Raw genomic sequence first — 24,953 nt, 5'->3', positions numbered from 1 at the left:
GTCTTACTTGTGTTGTTGTTGATGTTGACTGACTCTGCAACTTTTCTGTGTCCATTTTTTGAGCAGATTGAAAGTGGTGCTGTTTGGAAACAAGTCTATCAGGATCTGGGAATCCCTGTCCTTAACTCTGCCGCTGGCTACAATGTCAAATGTGCTTACCGCAAGTAAGTACAGGAGCTGCCTCTGCAGCATCTCAGAGCTTTTAACTCGACTGGAGAAGCAGCTTTTGTTTGTGTCATTTGTCACCCAGACTGACACATAGTTTTTACTCTGTTTTACTTTATGTCCAATTATTAACGCTGCTTACTTATTTTAGCAAACTCCCCAAGACTAAATGGATCGTTGTAATATCTAGCTTTTTGCTGTAAAGGTGTTGGAACATTTAATGTTTAAGAAGAACATTTTACAAATTACACATGAGGGTCTTCTTGCTGTGTTGACAAGGAATGTGTTATCATGCAGGTACTTGAATGGATTTGAAGAATACTGCACTTCCACGGCCATAACCTTCAGGATGGACCTCCCCTTGAAGCAGGGTCCTAAGGGGGAGGTGAAGTCTGAGGGGGAGGCAGGAGGAGCAGCTCCCACATCCTCTGGGTCAGAGGAGCAGAAAGCCCAGGAGGATGAGGAACCTTGCAGTGCACAGTCTGTAGTCTGCAAGGTGCATTCTCCTTAATACTCATTGATTTAAAAAAAATATGTATATATATATAATATTTAACCAAACCTTTACTTTCCTACTATTTTTGCAGACCACTCCTGTATGTGTTTATATTAAAATCATCCCTCTCCCTTAGGAGGAGAAACCTGATACAACAGAGTCTGAACCTCCCAAGTCTGTGGAAAAGGAGAGTACGGATGATGAAGATGGGGAAGAAGACGCCCCCCACAACGGCGACGCAGAGGAGGGCTCGTCGACTGCTCACCTTGCAGCCGAGCATGTGAAACAGGAGCTCGACGAGGAGCAGGAGAGCAAGGACAACTCTGGGTAGGTGGTCTGAAAGGACGGTCCCTCCATCAGGGTGGTAAAAAAGAAAACATCCTCATGGCACAAACACAAGCTCCATGCGGGGGCCCCATGCTGGGCCCCTGCAGGGTGAAACTGTGTTGAGATTCAGTCTGGCCTTCTGTTTTGAAAAATTGTAAAAGTTACTCCAGATAAAAAGACCTGAGGCATCCACTCAGAGGCAAGGCCTAAAAGACTGTTAGCAGATGAGAAGAAGTGACCCTCTGACCTTAATGATACTAATATGCCGTTTACCCACAATCACCTCTACCTGCTAACCAGAGAGGAAAGCTCTCCCCCATCTTCCTCTCTCTCTCTCATCTAACCAAGCTTTTACCCTCTGCCCTTTTTGCCATTATTATTTTTTGTGGCTGAGTTGGCATCAGCTGGCAGAGAAATCTTAGGGCACCAAAGCCTGACTGCTACTTTCCACCTGGCATGTCATGCTGGTCTCGCTCTCCGTCTCTCTCTCTCTCTCCTCCTCCCTCCCTCTCTCGGTGGCTGGGTTTGTTTGACTGCGTCCAGCCCCCTCGCACACGACATGGCTGTGCTCTTCCTGGTTTCTCTCCCTCTCCTCAACTCTTATCTCTGTCTCTCTGGCCCCCTCTCTTTCTGTCTTCTCTCATTTTTTTGGCTTTTTTGATGTTCAGCTTTAGTAAATGTTCCATGTGTGTGAGTGTTGTCACTGATGCACTAGCACACTAGTCGCCAGATAGAGCTTCAGAGGCAGAAACTTTTAGATGGTAAAAAAGGGAAATATAAACAGTCCAGCTGCTTGTTTTATTGCAGCTTTTTATGTCCAACTGAACTTCAGGATGTCGTGATCACACGCTGCTGCTCATCGGCTACATCCATACTGCTATGTTTTTGTTTGAAAACGAATCAACTCTGACACCGATACGGCTGTAGTTCACACTACTCCAGAGTTTTAGAGCCGTTTGAAAAGGCTGCTGGCCCCTATTTATTTTAAAAAGTTGGTATTCATGGTAACATGGTATTCTGGACTAGGAGAAACAGGGATTTTCCGAAACTAACCGTCTCGTTGTTCATGGACTTCGCCTATTCATCATTTCAGCATTTTAAAATGTTTACATGCATTGGAGACGAGCTGTTATTCGAGCAATCTGCAACTAACAACAAAATTCTTCCTGTTTACGCTGACACGTGCATTGTGTATGTGAGTGGTCACATGATAAGCATTTTCAGGTGCATTAGTCCAACTGATACAAAATGCTCATGTGGGCAATGGATAGTGTTTGTTTAGTTGAGTTTTAAATTAAAATGTAGTAGTATGGATGAAACATTAGTTCATCTCTCTGTGAAGCCTTCACCAGCCATGGCTGTGGGCACACTGCCATATGATCACTATCATATGTGGACAGGCTGGAGGCTCCCTGATCTTCTGACGTTGTCAGGGTCACAGTTCCTCAGATGTGTCAGTGTGACGGCTCACAGATTCACACAGCGGACAACCCGCTGGCTGATGTAATCTGAATCCTGATTTCGTCAAACCTGTTTGATCATCACTGTCTGTAATCTGGATCACACTGTGTTAAAGCTAGATTAAAGGGAACTTTAAATGAGAACAATTTTAATTCACATAAATGATGGTAGAGGGAAACTCTTGATTTTCAGTATTTGTAAAGTTAGTGCCTGAGTGCTGATTACCTTTTACCTTTTTATTGATGACAAATCTCTCATGAAAAGAGTTTCTTTAGCCATTTTCATGGATCCATTTTAATCGCTGTTGTGAGGAGTTAATATGCAGGTTAGTTTTTGATTAATCGCTTGGTTTAGCATGGTGACTTGATCAGATGTATTATGTCTGTGTCTGACCAAAATTACAAATATAAGACCTAGAAAAAACGCATATTCGCACATTTGAGAACCAACAAGAAATTGGATGAAAATGACGTATTAATGCAGCTCTGTGTGTTTGTGTGTGGGTATGTGTTATAACCTATTGGCGCTTATTCTTTTATTCTATAAATCTGATACATGCGGTGGGTTTTCAACATCATTTGTAATTTCAAGTTAAGGGTGTCCCCAGTTGAGGGTGGTCAGTTTCCTCAGTTGTCACAATTTGATAGTGGCTTCCTCTTCAGCATGAAGTTCATGCCCTGTGCAGTAAGTTGTGAGATGAATTGCGCGGAGCACTGATGTTCATTGGACCTCGCAGCGGTGCCTCCTCCCAGTGTCATTAGTCTGGCTTTCAGTCGCTGCCTGCCAAGTTGTGCTTTGCCGTGCTAACCTGGCCCAGTGGCCCTTGCGCCTAAACTACTTACCGGCACTCCTGCACCGCCCATACACCCTCCAGCTTCGACAAGTCCTTACTGTTCCCCACTAGCTCCTCCTTGTGGCTGCTTTGTTTCTTACAGTGAGTGTGTGCGAGTATGTGTGAGCGTGTATGTACGTACGTGAGAATGTGTGTTTGTGTAAATGAGAATTCCAAGTAGCTGCTGTGTGGATGTAGGGTTAGATAGTCTAACAGTAGAGTAATTTCCCATACAAGATGATTTATATTTGCCATGAAAAGATGATGTTTTATTTGCTGAAACTCTCCATGTACTGTTCTTTGACTGGCTTGCTGTAAATGATTCAGTTGTTTATGCTGCAGTTTGCTATAGGTTAGACTGGACCAGGACAGAAAATGGAAAGTTAATGTTTGTTTATAGATAAGGGCCTAGTGTTGTAATGGGACATGGCAGGCGAGGGTGGAGCAAATATGATAGAGAACAGGCCTTTGAAGAAGCAGCAGGAGCAGCAGCATCAGCAGGCAGTGAGTCGGGTGGGCGGCTGCGGGAGGGGCTCTGTGGTGTTCACTGGGGAAGCCTAGGGCCAGGAAGTGCTGAACTGTTTTTCTTGCAGGGATGACAGCAGTCAGGAGGGGGAGGAGGGGGAGGAGTTTGAGTGTTACCCCCCGGGGATGAAGGTGCAGGTGAGGTATGGGCGAGCCCGCAATCTGAAGACGTACGCGGCCACTGTGAAAGAGGCAGACGTGGAGGGGGGAGAGGTGCTCTACCTGGTGCACTACTGTGGCTGGAACGTCAGGTAAGACAGGACCTGGGGAAAAATCACCTAACGTCTATATTCACCCTAAAGAAAGAAAGATCAAAAGAAAGACACCTCTTAACCTTTGGGATCACAGCTACACTGGGTATCCCTTCAGTAGTAAAGCATCCCTTCCTCACAATTCTGCTTCATCCAATCCAGTCCCATGGTCAGTACTCTGATTATGGAGCACACTGGGCCCTCTAGTGGCAGAAACAGAATTGAGTTTTGGGTCGATGTGGATCACTCCTCAGCTTCCCTCACTCAGTTTTGACTGAATCCCCTGTCTGTCTGTCCCCCAGCTGTCTGTCTCGTAACTAAATCCACAGACAGACTGAACTTCCACCAGTTTAACCAGTGGTTCTGATTCAACTAAATTTACGAATTGGTATTTCAATGTGAGCTACCCTTCTCTGAATCCTCTGAAAGGCCAACCAAAGTGCTGCTACACTCACCTCTACCTCTCAACCCTCTCCCCCCTCCCCAGCGGGTCAGGGTTAATGCAGTGTTAAGTAGAGTGTTAGGGTACCATGACACAGAGGTTAACTAGTGCAATCAGCATTCCATTGTCTCAATGTCGTTGTGTGGTCCTCTAGCACTCTATGAAACAGTGGGATGTTTCTCTGCATTGTGTCTGTCGTGTGTGTGTGATGTTGTGAAACTGTTCATCTCCCTCATACGACACAAGTAGCACCCCTGGTACTGTCGGAACTTTGTGGAACATGATTTGTGTGGTGGTCGGTGTTAATATTGTTTCTTTCTCCATCGTGAAAAGGTTTGTCCTCTTCCCACATTAACACCATGGGATTTCTCCCTGTGCTGTTCAGGCTTAGTTTGTCACAGCAACATGTTGGGGTCAGACAGTAGAGGTGTTTGTGTGGTGGGTGGTGTGAGAGACTTCACGCTCCTTTCAAAGATCAGAATTATGAATCTGTTCCTTTTCCTTTTGTACTTTTTTTTTAGATATGATGAATGGATCAAAGCTGACAAGATTGTGCGCCCCGCCAATAAGAATGTTTCAAAAATAAAGCACCGCAAAAAAATAAAGGTACGAGTTTGGAGAGTTGCTACGTTTCACCTTCAACTTGATGCTATGACGTGACTCACTGACTGTCTTCAATTCTGACAGAACAAAAATGAGAGGGAGCGAGACAGGCTGGAGAGGATCAATGACAGAGAAGTCCTTGGCCCGTCGCCGAACGGTAACCGCGTCCCGCGCTCCAAATGTGGCCTGAGTCAGGATGTCTTTTCCAAGATGGACGAGGGTGAGGACAAAGGGACTGCAGTCAAGTCTATAGAAATTACCTCTATCCTCAATGGCTTGCAAGGTAGCAACACTCAATAGCCTGCAGATTAGGACTGTTTGACTCTGAATAGGTTTACTTATGCTTGTTGATATACTACTGAAAACTAAGTGGTGCTCTGTTTTGTTTGCCTTAGCCTCGGAGATGTCCTCTGACGAGAGTGAGCACGAGGATGACGAGGCGGAGCATCTTGAAGAGGATCACCCAGGTTGCAGAGGCAGCCTCAAAAAGGCCCCACTAGAGTCGCCGCAAACATCAGAGCGTTGGGAGGGCGGGACTCCTCCTGAAGGATCCAGACCTGCACCAGTCTCAGGAAAGAGCCAGGATGTAGTCAATGCAGAGAGCACAGACTCTGGGAAGCGCAGAAGTCATCCTGAGTCAGAGGGAGAGGCAAGCACCAGGAAGAGGAAATCTGACAGTGCAGCTGAGAGGACCCTGAAAGGCCAATCCAAAGCTAAGACGAGGAACACCAGAAGTGCCGACTGGTTACCTGGAGGCTCTCCCAGGAAAATGGATGAGAGAGTGGCCGGTCCCGGGGAGGAGAGGGGCCCCTCATCTAACAGCAGCTCCGATTCTGAGGGTGCAGCGCTGGCCGAGGCTCCGGCTGAGGGACCTCAACGAGGCCGCCCAAAGACCAAAGGTTCCCCTTCTAAGAAATACAACGGGATGAAGGAGAAGTCCAAATCAAGCAGACAAGCAGGGTTCTGGGAGATTCCTGAAAAGAGAGCAAAGGCATCTGGGAATGCTGAGGAAAGGCCCGCTGTCCGTGCTAAAGGACAAAAGGATGTGTGGTCAAGCATCCAGGCGCAGTGGCCGAAGAAAACTCTCAAAGAGTTGTTCTCTGACTCGGACACAGAGGCTGCAAACTCTCCTCCCCCGCCTGTACCCTCGTGCCTGGAGGACCCGGGTCTGGACCAGGATGCTGGGCCCGAGGAAGACGCCTCAGAGGAGCAGATGGAGAACGACAAACTCCAGGAGTTTCCGAGCAGCGGCAGTAACTCTGTACTCAACACACCGCCAACAACGCCTGAGTCCCCCTCGGGAGGAGGCAGCACCGTGGAAGACTCTGTTCAAGTGCAGCCTTCCTCCCCACCGCCGTCCATACCCCCTGCCTTGCCTTCAGAGACAGTTGCTGACGCTCTTCCCCCAGGACCCATACAGGAGGAGGTGGCAGGCGGGCGCAGTGAGACGGACAGCAGCACGGTGGAGGTGGAGAGTCTGGGCGGGGAGCTGCAAGACCTCCCTCAGGACGAAGGGACGAGTTCACCCACGAAGGTTTTCGACGTCAGCCTCTCCTACAACAACAGCAGCAGCAACTGCAGCCTCGAGCTGAGCAGCAGCAGCCAACAGGAGAGCGAGCAGAAGTCCAAAGGTACAAATAACGGTAAATGTGATATTTCGTGTATTTTTCAATTATTTTTCTCCAGGATTGAAGGGTAAAGAAATACATGCTGACAGCTCATTTCACAGTCTGGCTGTTCACTCAACCTTTTTTTCTGTTTTTCTTTGCAGCGTCTGCGAGTCAGAAGCGGCAGAAAGAATCACAGACAGGCGGAGCCTCAAAGAAACAAAAGCCAAACCGCAAGAGCTTAGGTGTGCCTCCAAAAAAGAATAGGAAAACAGGTAAGGAGATCTGCACCTGGCTACCCTTCTTATTTCCAATTCTGCCAATTCTTTTATCAGCTGTTGAATTTTTGTCTCAGATTATCTTGTTTACTGACAGCGTTTTACCGAATTCAGGCAGGAAAGGAAATGAGATTGTCGGATCATTGTCCATTTTCTGTTGTCCTCACATCTCTGTCTTCGCTCCTCCAGCCCACAGCAGTGATAGTGAGGACCAGTCTGTGGTTGAGGGCAGTGCCAAATCAACTCCCTCTAAGATCAACACATCAGACACGAAGGCTGCCGCTTCACCCAAGTGTCACGGACGATCTCCGCCCTCGAGCCATAAGTACCACAAGCAGAGTGAAGCCGACCACAGCCATCACCGAGACCACCATGGGAGATCGCAGCGTGTCTACAAGTGGAGCTTCCAGATGTGTAAGTGTCACAAAATACCAGAAATAAGAATATTTCCATCAGGCCACATTTAAATAGTCAAAATCTAGATATTTTTTTTCAGTTTAATAAAGTAGCAACTATTTTTTAAAGTTGAGCTTTATGCATGGTTATCTTAACAATGTGTCTATGTCCTGTAAAATCCTTTGAAAAAAACATTCTGGTTCTGCTCAGCTGACATGGAGAAGATGAGCAGTCTGGAGAGGATTTCATTTCTTCAAGAGAAACTGCAGGACATCAGAAACCACTACCTCTCCCTCAAGTCTGAGGTGGCAACCATAGACCGACGACGAAAACGCATGAAGAAGAAGGAACGGGAAAGTGAGTGCACACTTTGTTTTCCCCTGAACTATTAAATACATGTACTTTATACTATTGTGTAATATTTTGTTAAAAGTGTTTTCAGGGATTCTAATAACTCATTTTAGGACTAGTGGCACAAATATGATTATGCTGATTTAGCTGAGGCTATTTAGTTGTATCATCCAACATGTTTGATATTATGTTATTTTATCTTGCTTCTATTTGCACGATAATCACGCTGTAGTATTTTAAAACATTGTTGCCTTAATGCTTTAACAGAACATTTATATCCCTCAACTAACTGAAACCACAACAAACTGACTCAAGTTCCCCTAAAGTCAGTTGGTGGATTCAATTGAGGACCAGTTTTGCCTGAATTTGTTACTTCAATCTTAAACTATTGAAGGTATTTTAGCTTCTATATTTAAGCCTCAAACTCTTACTGCTTGCAATTGGCTGCCTTGTTTACTGGATTAAACTGATACTGAAGAAAATATATTTTTTTAAAGTTTTAACATTAAGTAAACAATAGATAAGGTGATATCCCCCTGAATTCATGTGTTAAAGTTACTTTAGTTATAACCGTAGATTTGTTTTGCAGCAATAAAAAGAAAAGGCATCCAGCCAAAAGAGAACAAAATTATAAACGCACAGAACCACCAAACCATGACAAAAAGTGCTCAAATGCATTGCTATCAACAGAAAACTGGATAGGGACAAAAGTGCAAATTTGTCTATAACCCATTCAAGTAATCAATTTCATATGGAACAAAACTATTTCTGTAGCGTTTAGCGTTGAGTCTGTTTGCTTAGTTTTGACTGAATTATGGCAAAGACTGAGTCTATGTTCATTCTCTCAGGGACTCTGATCTATTGAACAGTCAAAGCTAAAAGTTACCCAGTGCAAATATTAAGTAACAACTTATCTGTTTTTAAGAACTTCTTTAAGATGATACAACCTATTTTAATTAAGTGATCCATAAATATCTACTTAAGAAGACCTGCGGACCATCAAATTTGTTCCTGTTTCTGTTTCAGGTACAGTGGCTGCTTCCTCTTCATCCTCCTCCTCCTCCTCCCCGTCCTCCAGCTCTCTGACTGCAGCGGTCATGCTGACGCTGGCTGACCCTCCGGTGTCATCCTCCTCCTCTCAGAACTCTGGGGTATCAGTGGAGTGCAGGTGACAGGACGAACCAGTAACAAGCCACCGCACCAAGCACTTAACCAGCACCCTGGGGTCACCGCCCCCATTCCCTTCAAACAGGACGGACAACTAAACCTACATACTGTAACTACTGGGGCACAAAATCCAGACCAGAGACAAAAAAAAAAACAAGAAACAAGCACTATTTTCTATTGACAACTGTTTCCTTGGCAAGCTAATGGCACTTAAGTGCACTTTTATGAAGATTGTGTAGGGGGGATGAAATTTGTCAACAACATCAAAAATATTGTCTTTAGCGCTCTCTTTAATTGAACATTTCTAAGAATTGTTTTTGCAAGCAATAATTTTTTTTCCATTTGAAAAAGTTGTATTGGTAACGGACGATTTCCAGCAGTGACCCCTTGTGCTCTGTCCTCATGGCTCAGCATGGCACTGCCTGCGTTTGCCGTGTTTTTATTATCCTGGGGAATTCCGAGGAACACTGCCACATTGGCATTATGGGCATTTTGAAATTAAACTTTGCCAGTTTCTCTGTCCACTCGCATTACAAGGCCTTTAAACCTCGAGCGGTTGACGATGGTCTTCTCATGTCAAGGGGTGTGGTCCCGAAAGTGTTCCCACTGAGTCACACCAGGTGGTGATAGAGAGGGTTTCCAACCATCACAGGTCCACTGACAGCCTCAGTGGATGAATATGATGAATAAGGAATGATACTGTAGTGCCTTTTTGTTATTTTCTGCTGGGCACTTTGAGAAAGGACGTCACTCCCCCCCCCGATTCTCAAATCAGAGGGTCAAACTGGAATAATGTGTCCCTTATGAAAGACTGAAGATTTCTGCATTAGTGAGCCGGCAGTGAAGGGCTGAGACTGATAACAATGTTTTTGATCAGTGATGGTCATTTTGAAGAATTGTAAAAGCAGAGCTCCTGCTATGGATCTCCTGAAATCGAATCATTCAGCTCGGGTGCAACAAGTGAAAATGTGCAATGATGGAGTCGGCGAATGCAGTGGTCACATTACTTGAGTTAATTTGCCTTTTAAAAGCTCATCTGCTTTATTTTTATTTGGTTTTCATCACCCCGATCCCATCGTCTTCACTGAATGTGATGGTGCACATCAGTGGAAGGCAGCCGCCACAGCAGGAGAAGTTATTTACAGCATGAACTCAGCTCTGACACATGAATGAGGCGGAGTTCCACATAACCAGTGTTTTCATGACGTTATTTAATCAAGTCTCATTTTGCTTCATAAAATAAAGCAACAGCATCTCATTCTCATTTACTCATAATCAGTAAGGACACGCCAGCTTCCTCTCATACTCATCCCTACCAAAAAAGTTTGTCTCTGTTTCTTGTGCTAAAACCAGATCAATATTGTAAATGAAATGTGCATTTATATCATAAAGTGACGTGTGTGTACATTTCGGAAGATCTCCAGTGTTTCCTTTGTATAGACTCCCCATTGTACGATAAACTGAAGTTGCGTTTTGTTTGGCACTTGTATGTAATTGTATGCTTTTGTTATACATTTGTATATTGAGAAGTGTTTTGAGTCAAGCTATTTAATATCTTGCACTGTTAATAACATGTACTTTTCTGTACAGACAGTTTTACGGTTTTAACTGTAGTTTGAGTGTAAATACTGAGGGTTACAGCATGTTTTTTCTCCTCCTTTGTCCTCTGTTTCTCTAGGAACCAATTTATTTGAGTTTATTTTCTGTTCTGCCTCTTATCTTGAGTTGTCTTAGTTTTTCCTTATTTCTTTTTTATTTCATGTTTCTGCTTCAGTTCATATTCCTGTTTTTGTTTTCCAAGAGCTTGTTGCTTGTAAGAGGAGAATGGTGGTTTTCAAATGCGGCAGAACTATTTTCCAACCTGTACATGGCCTGAAGCTAAAGCTGTATGAAGCTGTATATGGAGAAAAAAAGAGGTCAGGATCATAGATAAAGAGAAAGTAATGGAGCTTATTGAAAAATGCTCAATAGTATTTATTAGGCTCATCTGATGATGGTCATTGTGTAATTTATTGTAAAAATGTAAGCAAAGCAGACGCCTCTGTTTGAAATAAATGCCATAGTTTGTGAAGTACTCTGTGTCTGTGCCGTCAATGGAGTAAGTTAACGTTTGCTTTTACTTAACTTTTCTCTTCCAAGTTCAGACCTTAAGGTTATTTTTGAGGTAGTTCTATTTTAATGTTTGATCATGGTGATTTGTGAAATTGATACTTTTTACTCCCTTTTTACATCAGGAAAATATTGTTTCCACTACGTTTATTTGGCAAATGTATTTTCAGTAAAGTGATAGGAAGTAGTTATTTTTGACATACAAAACATCTGAGAAGCTCAGGGTATGATGCATTTTATAAATATGAACGCCCAGTAAACTTCTGTTGACTCCAACTGGATTAAACATGACATTAAAGGGCCTGTTCAACCAAACATTTTAATGAACTCATAATCAACTCACCACTAGGCAGATGGGGGGGTGGGTGCACTTTAAGAGTTTCAGCCAATTCGATACAGTTAAAGTGAATTGGGGCCACGTCTGCAAACATTACAAATAAAAACAAGAAACAGAGACAAGATACAAGGTGTTATTTACACCATGTTTCTAGCCTAAATGCTGTGACTCACATGGCTGCAGAGGAGGATATCAGATATCCATTAGGGAAATGCAGTCTCACAATGGAGCATTTTAAACTTAAAACATTTTCATTTTCCTCAAAGTATGGCCTTCAGCAAGACTGCACTACAGGGGCTCTGTAGGTCCCCTCGCCCTCTTGGGTAATTTGGTCACATAAACAAACTCCTTTTGGAATATGTGCAGTGTAGAAACAATATTAGCTTAATAACCCATGGTGTTCAAAGCTGAATTCTGATTCACATATCTTCAAGAGAGGACCACATGATCAGCAGTGTCCTGATCCAGTCACCACATGGTTGATGTGGGGCTTTAGGGGCCTGACAAAACAGCCTCTGCACCTCCATTCTCCTGGTGGTGAGGCCCCATCCGTCTGAATATCTCCAACTGCTTAGATTGTTTATTCTATAAAACACATTCAGTGACCCGTTTCCTACAGAAACTGTTAAAATAAATATAAATGTAGAAATACAAAAATAGTTTAACCAAACAATTTATATATTGGTGCATTTGTTTATTAATATAGATATTATTGACCCAATATTTTTTTCTTTAATTTAGTTCTGACCGCCTCGATCCTCCATTTAGAAATAAACGTAGATTCACTCAGTATCCAAACATGTGGCCTTTTAACGTCGACGTTACGTCTTACGTCACTGCTGACGTACTTCCTCCGCAGTGTGCAGTCTGCTAGCTAGCCTGCGTTGCTCCACTGCTGCAGACCGAGTCCGTGTGCAGCGGTCCTCAGACACGATGAGCGGCCAGACGAGCACGATCGTCGCGGGGATGTGCGGAGCCCTGTTCGTCGCATACTGTGTTTATTTCGACAGAAAGCGGCGGAGCGACCCGCTCTTCAAGCAGAAGCTGCGGGAACGTAAGTGTCCGAGGTGGCGGGGGGAGCTGTGTTAGCTAAGTCTAGTACCGGATTAGCATGTTAGCTTCCTGCTCCATGTGACAAACACGCCACAAGTGGACTTTTTATTGAAATACGATGCTTTATACATTTTTATTTTAATTGGTCGAAGCTTGGAGATTATTAACTTGAACACTAACCTTCTCCCGTGACATAACTGAGGCTGTAACATGTGTTAGCCATTAGCTTAGCTTTGAACCATGCGTGTCGTGGAGTTCTGCAGGAAACCGTGTAAAACCTCTTTTTTTTCCACACAGGGAGACGGAAGAATAACGTTACTGGAGCAAACGCAGGACTTTCGAAGGTAAAACACCTCACACTGTTCATTAGAAGTCAGGTGGAGTTTCTAATTGTTTCCTTACCTAACATGTCTAACCTCGTGCGTGTTGACTTTGAAGCTTCCGGACCTGAAGGACGCAGAGGCTGTTCAGAAGTTCTTCCTGGAGGAGATCCAGCTCGGAGAGGAGCTTCTGTCACAAGGTAACATACGTGAACCTAGACATTTTCCTCTTGGCCTCATTCATACTGATCACGATACTTTGCTCCTGTGTAGCAGCGGATTATGTTTCAACAGTTCTATTACGAGCCCCGTATAGTAGTAATGGCTTCTGCGGCCTATTGCACTGGGATTCCAACTTAACTGACACAGACCCCCGTTTGACTAGATTTACAGGAAATGTGTGTGCATCAGTCAAACCATAGGTCTTTGTGTTACTTATGACTTAATATATTTTGGAAATAAATTAGGCCTTTTTGACAAATACCCCTCAAGTATCATCGGGGGTCCCCTGACCCCAGTTTTAATACCCCTGGCCTATGTCCCTAACCATTACACCTTGCAGTTTTACTTTCGGGGATTTTTAGCCTGAAATGTTCAAATTGCTAACATTTTAGCTAGCTCTGGCTAATGCTACGCTATCAGAAAAGACTTCTTTGCCACAGTATGAAAATACTCGCTAGTGGCAGTACAACGCTACTGCTTTTTTTGGAGCTGCAAATAGGTGACTTCTGGGGAAAGTAAATTGCAGTTTTATTTGGGTGAAACAAATATTTTTTTTAATGGCGTGGCATCAGATTGGTTAATTTAGTAGTCTGCTCACAGTCCCCTCTCCTGGCTTATCTGAAGTTGGTGTCGGAACATGGAACTAACCTGCAGCTCTTCTCATCATCTCCAGCCCCCGTGTTTGTTTTGAAAGATTGTTTTTCAAACCTATTTCCAACACAGGTGAGTTTGAGAACGGTGTGGACCACCTGACCAATGCGATTGCAGTGTGTGGTCAGCCTCAGCAGCTGCTCCAGGTTCTTCAGCAGACGCTGCCTCCTCCGGTCTTCCAAATGCTGCTCACCAAACTGCCCAGCATCAGCCAGGTGAGGATATATCCTACTTTTAAAAATGGACCTTAGTAGCCAAGCATCCTTAATAAACCCCCCAGTTGTCATATTGTGGTTCCTGGGACAAGATAGGATGCAAGATCAATCTTAGAACTATCCAAAGCTAAGAGCCCTGTCAGTAGCTCTTGGCTATTTCACCTCTAAGACAGAAATAATAACATTACCAATCACATCTGGTTTTTATATCCGATATTTGAGTTTAACAACATTACATATGTCATAAGAGCTGCTTTTAGATTTGATCTGAACTGAACAGGCCCCTAAGGGAATTGTATGGAACATGTGAGAATTCAGGAGGAAATGTATGGAATATCCTGTCAAAATGTAGAAAAATCCTCAGGGGTAATGTCTGAGACTGCCTCATATTCATGTTTATCTTTTCTGTTAATGTCACCCGTAATTTTGTCTAAATGGGAACTTTTCTTGTCTTTCAGCGAATCATCAGCTCCCAGCCCTTAACAGAAGACGATGTGGAGTGAATGTATAAAAATACTATTGTGTTGTAAAGGGATTTCAGACACCGTTATTCATTGACTGTTTGGTATGTGTGAAAGCATTATAATGACCCAGTTTGATCTTTGGACCTCAGATGACGATAAAGCTCCTCTGTCATAGCACTGCAAGGTTAGAGAACTATGTCAAGGTTGTGTTTCCTGGAAATGTTAATCACATTCCATCTTTCTGAACTTGTTACCCCCATGTCTCATGTTTTATAACCTCCCCTTGATTCTATTTATTTTCCTAAAACTTGTTTTTTGAAGGGGTGGCTGCTGATATGTTGTGTACATAGTAAGAAAATAAATGATTGCTGTGCAGTTGATTTATAGGGTGATTATTGTAATCTGTGACGCCTCCGCTTCAGTCTGTTTATTTCCTGTTCCAACAAAGTCCAGTCTGTAAGTTTGCACGGACATCATATGAATGACATCACATGACTTCTGGGGATGATGTTACAGAAAGGGACTGAGGATAAATGTCCATCAGAAGCGCATGGCAAAGGATATGAATCTGTCACAAATAAGACAAGGTTCCTAATTGCTATCAAATTATGTTTGTGATATTTTAAAGCAATATTTTATTGAAAATGAACACTTAAGTTTTCGCACTTTATCAAACCTGATTAATAATATGGGACATCATGCTTTGGCTAAACAAGTATTAATGAGAAACTAAGGAGGTGTTACATGATCTATAGTTGCCAGACAGGAGTTAATGATAAACAGTCTGTCCTGTCTGTTGAAACTAACTAGCAAATGATCCGAGAAGTGTCTGTCCAATGGTCTGCAGCCATCTCGTGAAACATGAAGACAATGTGCTGAGCGACGATGGTCTCTCACCTGCAAGGACTTTGTTCCCTGTGTGACCCAAAAATGTATGAATATTCTGTTATTGTTGATGCATTTTAATAGATTTTTTTGAATTTACTTTATTTAAGCTGGGGTTCTTAATTAAACAATGCCTTTCATTAGCCAATATTAATTATTTGCATTTTGTTGAATAATGTAATTTTTCTTATTCATCCTGTCATTTCTTCATAATGCTAAGAAGTAGCTAATGTTGAGCTTGTCCCGCATAAAGCAAAGCGATTTAGGCTTTTTTTAATAGCCTAATACAAGTGTCCGAGATAAACAAATACAGATAGACTTTTTATTTTTTCGATGCATAGAACCCTAAAGTCTGTTTAATGTGTCCTCAGAGTATGATATCTCCTTTATTTTTGCTGGTGTGCTTGGAAAACATCTTAAGGATTAGAGAAAGGAATAATATGTGCAAAATATTTATAGTCTTTCATATCTGGACATATCTTTGTGTTTAAAACCCGACAATAAAACACGAAAACACTCTGCGTCTCTGAGTTTGTGTTGTGGCCAGCAGATGGCAGTAGCAATGCACAGGAAAAAGGGGAGCCTTAACAGTTTGGAAATATGGACTGTGGGCAGATATAGACATTTTGCTGAATGGAAAGTGTGGAATGTTTAATTCGAAGATAAAAACATTGCTCAGGACTTTTTTGAAGATGATACCACAATTAAAAAGATATTTAACACTATGTAGGAAGGCAATTTAGGCAAGTCTCAGACTTAGTAGAACTGTGCTAGTGCATGTTAATGAGTCCTTGACACAGGTTAATAAAATGCAGACACTGCCAGAACAAAGCTGACTCGCCATCCTGAGAGTGGCTGTTTCCAACCAGCTTGTAGAAACACACGTCTTTATTGTGAATGGCTTTATTGTGTTTACTGGAGAGTGAAAGTGGAGCAGCTCGTAGGGGAAGGGAATAGGTCTGCTCGAAAGTGTGTCTCTTGGAAGACAAATAGAGCCGTGATTATTTTTATTCCAAGTCTGCAGCTGTTTTTCTAAGGGCTCTAGCCAGAGCAGCCCGGGCCTCGAGGTTGCCAGGAAAAGAGAGCGAGAGGGGGGGGGCAGGAATAGTTTTTCTACATTAGGAATGAAAAATGAAATTTGAACGGCGGCCCAGAAATGTCGAGTGGAGACTAAATGGTAGACACTGTTCCATTTTCCATGAACTCATGCACTCGCTCTGCAGCCTTTGCTTCAGCACTCCTGCTCTTTTTGCCATTCGGCGGAAAGGGAGAAGCTGTCAAGAGGTCGGTCTGGCCCAGAGTGTGTGTGTTCGTGTGTGTGTGTGTGTGTTCGTGTGTGTGTGTGTGTGCATGCAGAAGAAGTGGCTCATTGTTAAATCTGTCCTTCTGGGGAGGCAGAGGAGAAACATAACAGGCTGTGTTGGAGGTCAGGCTGTGGTCTGCTGCTGGCACGGGGGGGATAGGAACAGGTTCAGACCCCCCCCCCCCCCCCCACACAGGGTGAACCGCCGGCCTGCTTCTCCTGTAAATAAACACGGTGCAGCCGGGCCGTGCAGCCATGTTGTCCCCTGCAGACCGAGGAGAGGGGTCACTGAAGGATACCAGATCATTGCGCCTGCTCTGAAAGCACGCCATCATAAAATAAACCGAGTGAAACAGACTTTGACACGGGGCCTTGACCTGCTGGATTTCAGCATGACACAGCAAATTTGTAGTGTGTATCGGGGACAACGCCTTCTCTGTGTCCTCGTCCTCAGTGGAATATTGATGTGGTTGATTTTATATTTGTTCTATTTCTTTTGACTTAACGTCGTTCTTGTAATTGATACCCTTCTCCATTTCAGTCCGTATGAATGGATTATGAGTCAGCTCCTCATATCTGAGGAAGCAGAGGGGAGGTCAAAGCGACTCCCGTCTCTCGTGCAGTAGGGGGCACTGTGGCTCCAGGCGGACTTTGGACAAGTGCGTGGAGAGAGCAGGGAGCACAACAGCTCCAGTTGACAGCAATAACAATGGCTGAGCCTGCAGCACAGAGACCATGTGCTCTGGAGGAGTGATTTTCCCTTTGTAATCTCTTTTTTTTGTTCTAATGTGCTCGTGATGACAGATGCAGCCTGTTCGTTCATTACAGGTGAAGGAAATGACCTGTTCGCATTCAAATCCCTGGGTGGAAATGCAGAGCGGCTCCAACCGGCTCGGACCAGAGCCGCCTGGCTGCATGTGGGATTCTGGTTGAATGTAGAAAGGTCGGATTGGGAATCTGATCACCAGTGGAGCCTCACGACACGTTACTGGAAACAACACAGCAGCAGTTACCCGTACTGTGTTGTTCCATTTAGTGGCATCGAATATGTGTGTGTGTGTGTGTGTGTGTACCGTACACGCACGCACAGATTGGACTTGCGAGCGGTGGAGAGGTCTGGTTATGTATGAGCAGCTGTGTTTGGGAGTTTAAAGGAGGCCAGGAATAACCCGGTTGTATGCGGTCGCCATGGCAGCTCCACGTAGCTCGAGATCCTCAGCGCGCTCCCGCGGAGCAGCGGAACCCGCAGAGGCGTGCGCCGCCCCGGGTCTTCACTGATCCTTGACGGCCAGCCCCCCCCCCCCCCCCAACAAAAATAAAAGCCTCACGAGGATGCTCAGGTATCGGGCTGTCTGCGTGTTGTCGCCGAGAGGCCAGAGACACGACACGTCGTCCGAAGAGGCCCGTGCCAGCAGCTTTAATAAAGACGGCACTGCCACTTGTGTGCACAGCAGCAACACAGTGTATATTAATGACCCGGCAGCCTTCTCCGTGTCATTCACCAGTGAGGTGGAGAGGAGGGGGGGGGGGGGGGGGGGGGGGGGGGGAGAGAGAGAGAGGAACAATTTTTCCGAGGCACGTCCTAAAAATAAAGCAGCACTGTACGTGCTCGGCGTATTAACTTCCACACAGATGACCCATTTTTCCATCTCAAAGGGTCTGCGGATGGATGGAACAAAAAAAAGGAAAGAGAGAGGAGGAGGAGGAGAAGGGGGGGGGGGGCGGGAGGGGAGCCAATCCCGTGAATCTAAAGCAGGCTACACATCCTGGTGGATTTCTCCTCCTCTGCGGGGCAATTCCTTCGCTGTCGTCTGTTTTTCCATTTTCCCCGCCGCTCTCCTCGTCGGTGATTGAACTTGTGCTTGTGCCCTTCCTCCTCCTCCTCCTCCTCCTCCTCCTCCTCCTCCTCCCTCCCCGCCGTGTGTCGCCCGGCCTGTTGCTAGGATACACAGCCCAGTTGTTTACATTCCCTGTGTGTGAGTGTGTGCTTGTTTGTTTGTGTGTGTGAGCACCCAACCACCCTGACGGCCTCTCTCTCTCTAATGTCATCCCGCAAATCCCCCCCCCCCCGCCCCCCCTCGCGCGCCTCCAGCCTGCACCTATCTCCTCATCGCTAGATCTGTGATTAGGTTCTGAAATTCAATAGCTCCACTCCTCCCGCCTGCAGGGAAGTGAGTGCATCACATGACCCGCAAATTCCTGTTTACGTTGGGGTTTTTTTTTTATTTTTTTTTATCCATATTATGGTCTGTCACGAGCCCGTCTGGGGAGCAAAGAGGTTAATAGCACTCGGAATGCATGGGAGAGGAAAAAAAAAAGAAGCATCACTCAGCTTTAGTTCTCATCCTGTCGTCTGTCATCAACGTTATCTTCTGCAATGTGGGTTAGGAGTGGAACGAGAAGAGGGAACAGGAGGGTTAGGAAGGGGTTAACCGAGCAGACTGAGTGCAGTTATTTCGCCCCCCCCCCCCCCCCCTCCTCCCTCTCCCGCCCTGTGATCTGTCTTCCTGTCTCATGGCCAGTGCAGTGCAGTGGCTTTGAAAACTCATGAGAGAGTCAGACAGGCTTGTTTTGCATACTCTAGGTCTCCTGCATTGACTTGTAGCAAATCCCTGCCCTCGGGAGGCATGTCAGAGGGGATTAATGGGAGGGCCGGGGCCTCGCAGCAGAGTTTCCCATTGACGCAGCCCCAGCCGGCCCCTGCACTGTATTTTCAGCCTGCAGAGTGGGAAAGAGAGGGAGCAGGTGGGGCAGGCGGCGGCGATGGTAACGGTGGAAGGAAGGGTTTCAGCTTGCGTGTGCAATGTATGTGTCTGTGCAGGCGAGGTGGTGGGGTGAGGGGTGTTGTGCACTGGTGTTATGTCCCTCTGCCCTGATTCTTTTCAGCTGAGGGGAGGGAGGGGAGTGCAAATGTGCTGTGTGCAACTCTGCTTCCACGTTGATTTGGGTTTTTATTTCTTCAACCTGAACCCAAGCTTCAGTTGAACACGTACCTCCTCCAATGCACAACAGTCCTTCAAGCTGCACCACATTTTTATTGTCATCTATTTTTCACCAAGATCCATGTGATTAAAAAAATTCCTGGATTAGCACCAACATTTAATGGGTTCTTCCTGGCTCCATGTCCCATCCTTCCACCGAGTACCATGGAAATCTGTTGTTTTTCTGTAGTCTTGCTCACAAACAACCAAACGGACTGGGGTGATAAACATTACCTCCATGGTGGCCGAACATAAAAGTCATACACATATCCTACATAAATACATAGGGGCAGCAGGATAAGTGTTTGTATTATTTAAAATCTTGAAATTGCATTTAGGTCATTGAATTCATAGTAAACGCTCTTTATTGTATGAGGAGGAAGTACATCTCTCTGCTGCCGAGCTGGGACCACATGTTCCCCTTTTTCTTTCAGCTGCCATGATTTTTTTTGTCTCTTCCTTTGTTCGAGTGTCAGTTTGTGGTCACCTGCTTTCTCTCCCTGTCAGTTACAGAGGTATTCGGCCAATCTGTAGCTGCTGTTCCGAAACACTCAAGTCTCAAATCCACATTCTATTGTAGTCTCTTCTTTCCAACGTTTCAAAATGATACTTTCTGTGGTTGTTGTCTTACACTTTGGTTTATTTGGAAAGCAGTGTTGTTGACTGTGTTTGAGGATCAACAGCAGATGTGTGGGGTGCTGGATTAAGATATTTAAAGAATGTGAGTGCCCTCTATTGATTTTTGTTTATCAGGAATATGCCTAATTCTGCCTTTTTTTTTTTACATTTCCTTTTCTTCTCCTACTGAATGTTGGATTTTTTTCCCCAACAGGTACGATTGTTAGTTATGTCAAATGGTGTGTCACGATGGCCTGGATAAAAAGTAGAATTCGAGTTGTAATTTTGAATTATAATGACATCTTTTTGTTGCATTTTGCTGCATTTGCTGCCACGTGGACACGAGGTACACATAGCACACTCACTGTTCACTGACTGCATTATTGATGGGGAAGTTGTGTTTCCTGACTTCAGGGGCATTGTAGTTTTACTTCCTTCTTATTTACTGTTGGAGCCCAGTTCTGCCTGTGTTTTTCTACCATGTCCATCTGTGGCTGTCGTCCCTGTTCAGGGGGAGATAGCAGAACAAGGTCATCGAAGAGAAAGAGGCCAGGGGCAGCTCATCGGCAAAGTGACCAGCAAGTTCCGATATACAAACTTTAGATAATGTTGGATGTAAACGACACTATGTCTCCATTTTCCACAGCACACCTATTTTCCAGATACATTGATTGACTGGGATCATGTTTTGCTGCGTACAGCACACTGCAGACGTGTGTAACAGAGTCCTTTGTGCCACACAGCCTCTTCATTTCTCCCCTTATCTCTCCTCGTTCTTCTCCTCTCCCTCTCCCCCGGTGTTCCAGCGTGTTTTTTTTTTTCCCTTCTGTCTCCCTCACCTGCTGTTTTATGGTAACGATAAAGGGGACCTCAACCTTGAAACATGACAGAGCACCCCCGACTCCCACAACTACAATCATCGAGAAAAGACACAGAAAAACAACCAGATCCCTCCTGCTCTCCTTTACACACGGAGTAACCTTGGCGTAACTTTTGCATTTCATCCTCTTCTCTCTGCTGCCGTATCACCCCGCGCGGCTACAACCCACTCCTTCACCCGAGAACTACAAAGTGGTTTGACGCCTTGCATCTTGTGTAACCGCGGTCTTTGAAGACTCTGGCTTTGAGCTGCGTGTCTCATCAATTCCCCACGCAAAAGCTAAATTTGAATCTGAGGCGAGCACATAAGGGGGTAGCTTATCTGCCCCACTCATTTAATGTTATTCATTCATGCACACTATTTTTATGACAGGCCGTGCATGCAGAGCTGTTTTACATTTTCGGGTTGTTTATGTAACCATGATCGGGTCTGCCTATGGATGTGTGTATGTGCACGTTTAGAGACCTTACAGTAAGTTCTTGACTTCCCACGAGAGACCAACACCGGTTGCTTTTGCAGGATGTGTGAAAAGGGAGAGATGCTTTAAAGTTTGCAATGTTCCGCCTGAAAGTTATGAGCTGGAGATGGAAAATAAAAATGAGATCACAAGAATGGTCAGTCGAGTTCTTTCTGGGTCGCGGGCGCTTTGATGTAAATTCACATCTTTACATGAGTGAGAGCAGAAAGCTCAATAAAACAGATCCCCCCCCCCCCCCCCCCCCCCCCCACCCCCATTTCCAGTCGCACCGCAAAGTGAGTGGTTCTTATCTCGGTGGATTCCTGACTTATTTGTCATCTGGGTCCGTGGACTTGTCACATCAAATCTGCTTTTCTCAATGAACTGGGGAGGGGAGAGGGAGATTACAGGCTCATGACGGCGATTCACATTTTTTCCCCTCTCATTTGAAAGTCTTCAAGAGGATGATGCAGAGAATAGGGCCCCCGATTGACGCAGCGACATCTGATTCTCACGCCACCTCTCAAGCTCTTTCTGTCCGTCCATCTGCAAATATGATTTTTAAAATGACTTAAAGCCGCCACGCCACTCTTCTCCTATTCCTCATGCCGGCCAGAAAATCATCTTCAAGGCTGATCCATCCCTTCAGCGTCAATATCAGAGGAGGGAAGGAATCGGTTGTTATCGCTCTGTCTCATCAACTCACATGTAATTGATTGGCATTTTCTCAATTTGTTTTGTTGTATTTTAGACCTCAGGTCTAATTCTGTCCGTCATTGATCTGTTTCCACGTCTGCTCACACTAGCACTTCCCTACTTTGCTCCGTTTGCTCAGAGATCCAACTGAGCCACATCAAATATCCTCCCTATGACCTATTTTACCATGTTTGTTTGGATTCTATTTGCAGCTCCTCTGATGATATGATATTACCGCCTAAAATATGAGCGACTTGTTATGTTTGTTTTCAAACCGCAGTACTACTTTCATTAGCATATAAAAGGCTTTTTTTTGATAATCCTTATCTAGTTTGAGGTGTTCCTCTATAAATTATTTCACAGCTTAGTGGGGTGGGGGTGGGGGGGGGAGCCAGTCAGACAGATAAGTTCTTTACCATTCAGAAAACTTGCATTCTCCATCTGATTTGAATTTAATGGACTTTTAGATGATTAATGAATCAATTATTAGATACAGCGTCGGATTCTCGCAGCACAGACGCCGACAGCTTTTCAAATTGAAAGAAGCGGAATCGTTGCAGAGAGAAGTCGCCCGCCGCCGACTCAGTGTTCTTCATGTAATTATAGATGCATGAAATAATTGACAAACAACTCCACGGCGCGCGGCCCTGGTGGAGGGAGGCAGACGACGGCACTTTGTCTGAGAGGGACGGTAACGCACATTGAGTTCATCTTGTGGCGAGAAATGCACCGCAGGCTTTTAGTGTGGATGACGCTCAGCACGAGGCCTCTCCTTCTTATGGCTCAGGGAAAAGCTGGGTGAAAGCGCACACCACCACCCACCCTCCAACGCCACCTCTACCATCCACACTCACCCTCTCAGCCCCTCCCCCCGTCCAGCTCCATTCTTCCAGAGGGACGGCTTGTTGACATCCATTAGGAGGTTTCCCAGCATCGAGCCGGGCCAGGAAAGAGGACTAATGATGTAATTCCCTGAGCGAGGACATTAAAATGTCAAAATGCCACAGATGACATCATCCGTTTAACACACATTTTCCTATAATATACATTTGTCTTCCTTTTTTCCCCTTCCGTTTGCTTTCCTTCCTAGAAACTGGAGCTCCCCACCCATTACCAGCGCCTCCATTAAGGTGTGCAGCCACTCGATGGAGGACAGACTGGACTTAAGCGTGGGGATATCATCAAACCCTTTCTTCTCCCGCTACTTTAAATGCCCTGCTCCAGAAACCAGGCTATGTGTGTGTCGTGTTACATCTCTCTTTCCCTTTAAAAAAAGAAATTGACCTTTGCTAAATCACGTTGGCTGCAAAACAAAACTCAATACCCTGGAACACCCTAGACTTCCTCCATCTCTTTTACAGCTCCTACAACATGTGGGATTGATTCGACCTCAGTTATCTGTTCTTAACCCTAAGAAGTGGGATCCCATCTGATCATAATTGTGCTCAGACATGCAACAGAATGAGGAGAACATCCCGTACCATTTGCGCGAGATGTTCAAAACAGAGAAAAATGTGCAATGTGAGTTATATTTGTGTGAAGGAGACTTGACAGCCCTCTATTCTTCAGCTCAGTGAGTGGGCAGGCTGAGGCTTCAATAATGGATGCTTGAAGGCAGAGTAAGTAGATGTGAGCTGGAAGCAGAGAAGGGGGCTGCGCCTCACTCAATAATGAATCAATTGATCCCTGCTGCAGATGATGGATCAGGTTGCCATGACGACAGATGCACTGTTACCGGGAGCACGGAGAAGTGGTTGTTTCCCAGAACCGTGCTCAGCGAGCGCCTCTTGGCTTTTAAATGTGTTGTGAGGCAGTTTGGGGTTTTTTTAATAAAGAAAAAAAACAGAAAATATTAAGTGGTGGATTAATGCAGCCAGATGGATCCTCTCCCAGGAGGAATTTCTGTGCACAAACAACAATCCATCACATCACGTGAACAAATCCAAATCTATTTTTCTCTGTTTTTACCACGAGCACAGATGTAAAGGTGCCGCAGGTGCATGAGATCCTATTGGCAATCGCTTGCAATCGTTGACTAATCGTGGCGTTCCTGCTTTGATGGATGTCTTCTCACAGACTCAGAGACGAATGCACATGTGGGTTTTAGCGTGCTTGTAGCGCTCGCTTCTAAAAAAAAACCTAACCTGTTTACTGTGTATGTGTGTGTGTATGTGTGTGTGCGCGCGCGTTCTGTTGCCGTGACAACGTGGCTGATGCTGGGTCCAGCTGGGACCGTGTTGCCAAGTAACAGCTGAGTTATGAGCGTGGAGGAGAGGAGCGTGGGCATTGTTTCGGGGGGGGGGGGGGGGGGGGGGTTGAGGCAGCAGCGAGCAGGTTACGAGGACTTCTACAAAGACGGCAGCCAGCAACAAAGACTGGAAGCATGAGGGGGAAAAACAGCTCCGAGGGTAAAAAAAAAGAAAAGAGGAGTGTTTATTTAGGTTACGGCTCTGGATTGAAAAACAAGATGTTTTTCATCTCTCTCTCTCTGTGCCTTCCTGCCAGAGAATATTCATATTCAGTGCATCCCTGGTCTTTAGAAGAAGCATGCAGATTAACTGAGGCTACATCCATACTGCATATATCTCTATATCATCCTACAACGTTTAAACAACAACATTTTAATTGGAAAACAGCACTGAAGTGATCTCTGTCTGCACAGGCATGTTGGCTTCCTATAGGTGCTTTTGAGATGGACTTGGTCTGACTGCTCCCACAGTGTTTTGGGGGTCACATGACACAATGACGTTTTGAAATGGCACAATTTCTAACCAGCTTGCATCATGTTAAGTCAGCGCTGCGCAGAGCCACATGCAGTGGATTGCACCTAGTGCTGATCCCCATCCAAGCTTACATGCCTG

General features: G+C 45.0%; 2 protein-coding genes and 1 non-coding gene across 7 annotated transcripts in view; all 3 read left to right on the top strand.

The window, feature by feature from the left end:
- arid4b (AT-rich interaction domain 4B) overlaps positions 1 to 10,975 on the top strand; it is a 44,008-nt gene extending 33,033 nt beyond the window's left edge. Inside the window, exons 14-24 of one of the 5 annotated variants that reach the window (XM_062400414.1) lie at positions 67 to 164; positions 463 to 661; positions 798 to 988; positions 3,875 to 4,057; positions 5,021 to 5,105; positions 5,187 to 5,322; positions 5,498 to 6,733; positions 6,874 to 6,984; positions 7,177 to 7,401; positions 7,594 to 7,740; positions 8,761 to 10,975. In XM_062400414.1, coding sequence (XP_062256398.1) covers positions 67 to 164; positions 463 to 661; positions 798 to 988; positions 3,875 to 4,057; positions 5,021 to 5,105; positions 5,187 to 5,322; positions 5,498 to 6,733; positions 6,874 to 6,984; positions 7,177 to 7,401; positions 7,594 to 7,740; positions 8,761 to 8,906 — 2,757 coding nt within the window. In that variant the 3' untranslated portion in view covers positions 8,907 to 10,975. Of the gene's footprint in view, positions 1 to 66; positions 165 to 462; positions 662 to 797; positions 989 to 3,874; positions 4,058 to 5,020; positions 5,106 to 5,186; positions 5,386 to 5,497; positions 6,746 to 6,873; positions 6,985 to 7,176; positions 7,402 to 7,593; positions 7,741 to 8,760 lie in introns of all 5 variants that reach the window. The other 4 variants (XM_062400412.1, XM_062400411.1, XM_062400410.1 and 1 more) reach the window with 4 other exon arrangements.
- A 1,215-nt stretch (positions 10,976 to 12,190) lies between these two features.
- On the top strand, positions 12,191 to 14,652 carry tomm20a (translocase of outer mitochondrial membrane 20). The gene is made up of 5 exons (XM_062401325.1): positions 12,191 to 12,401; positions 12,698 to 12,744; positions 12,839 to 12,920; positions 13,666 to 13,808; positions 14,267 to 14,652. Exons 1-5 carry the CDS (start codon positions 12,281 to 12,283, stop codon positions 14,309 to 14,311), a joined length of 438 nt encoding a protein of 145 aa, XP_062257309.1. The 5' UTR covers positions 12,191 to 12,280; the 3' UTR covers positions 14,312 to 14,652.
- Positions 13,850 to 13,983, top strand: LOC133966756 (small nucleolar RNA SNORA14). The gene has a single exon (XR_009923983.1). It is a non-coding gene; the product is annotated as a small nucleolar RNA SNORA14 (small nucleolar RNA).
- Positions 14,653 to 24,953: the final 10,301 nt, after the last annotated feature.

The sequence above is a fragment of the Platichthys flesus genome, chromosome 12 (assembly GCF_949316205.1).
Source record: "Platichthys flesus chromosome 12, fPlaFle2.1, whole genome shotgun sequence".
Lineage (NCBI taxonomy): Eukaryota > Metazoa > Chordata > Actinopteri > Pleuronectiformes > Pleuronectidae > Platichthys > Platichthys flesus.
Note: the sequence above shows the minus strand (reverse complement) of the source record. Positions and strands in the feature narration are given on the sequence as shown.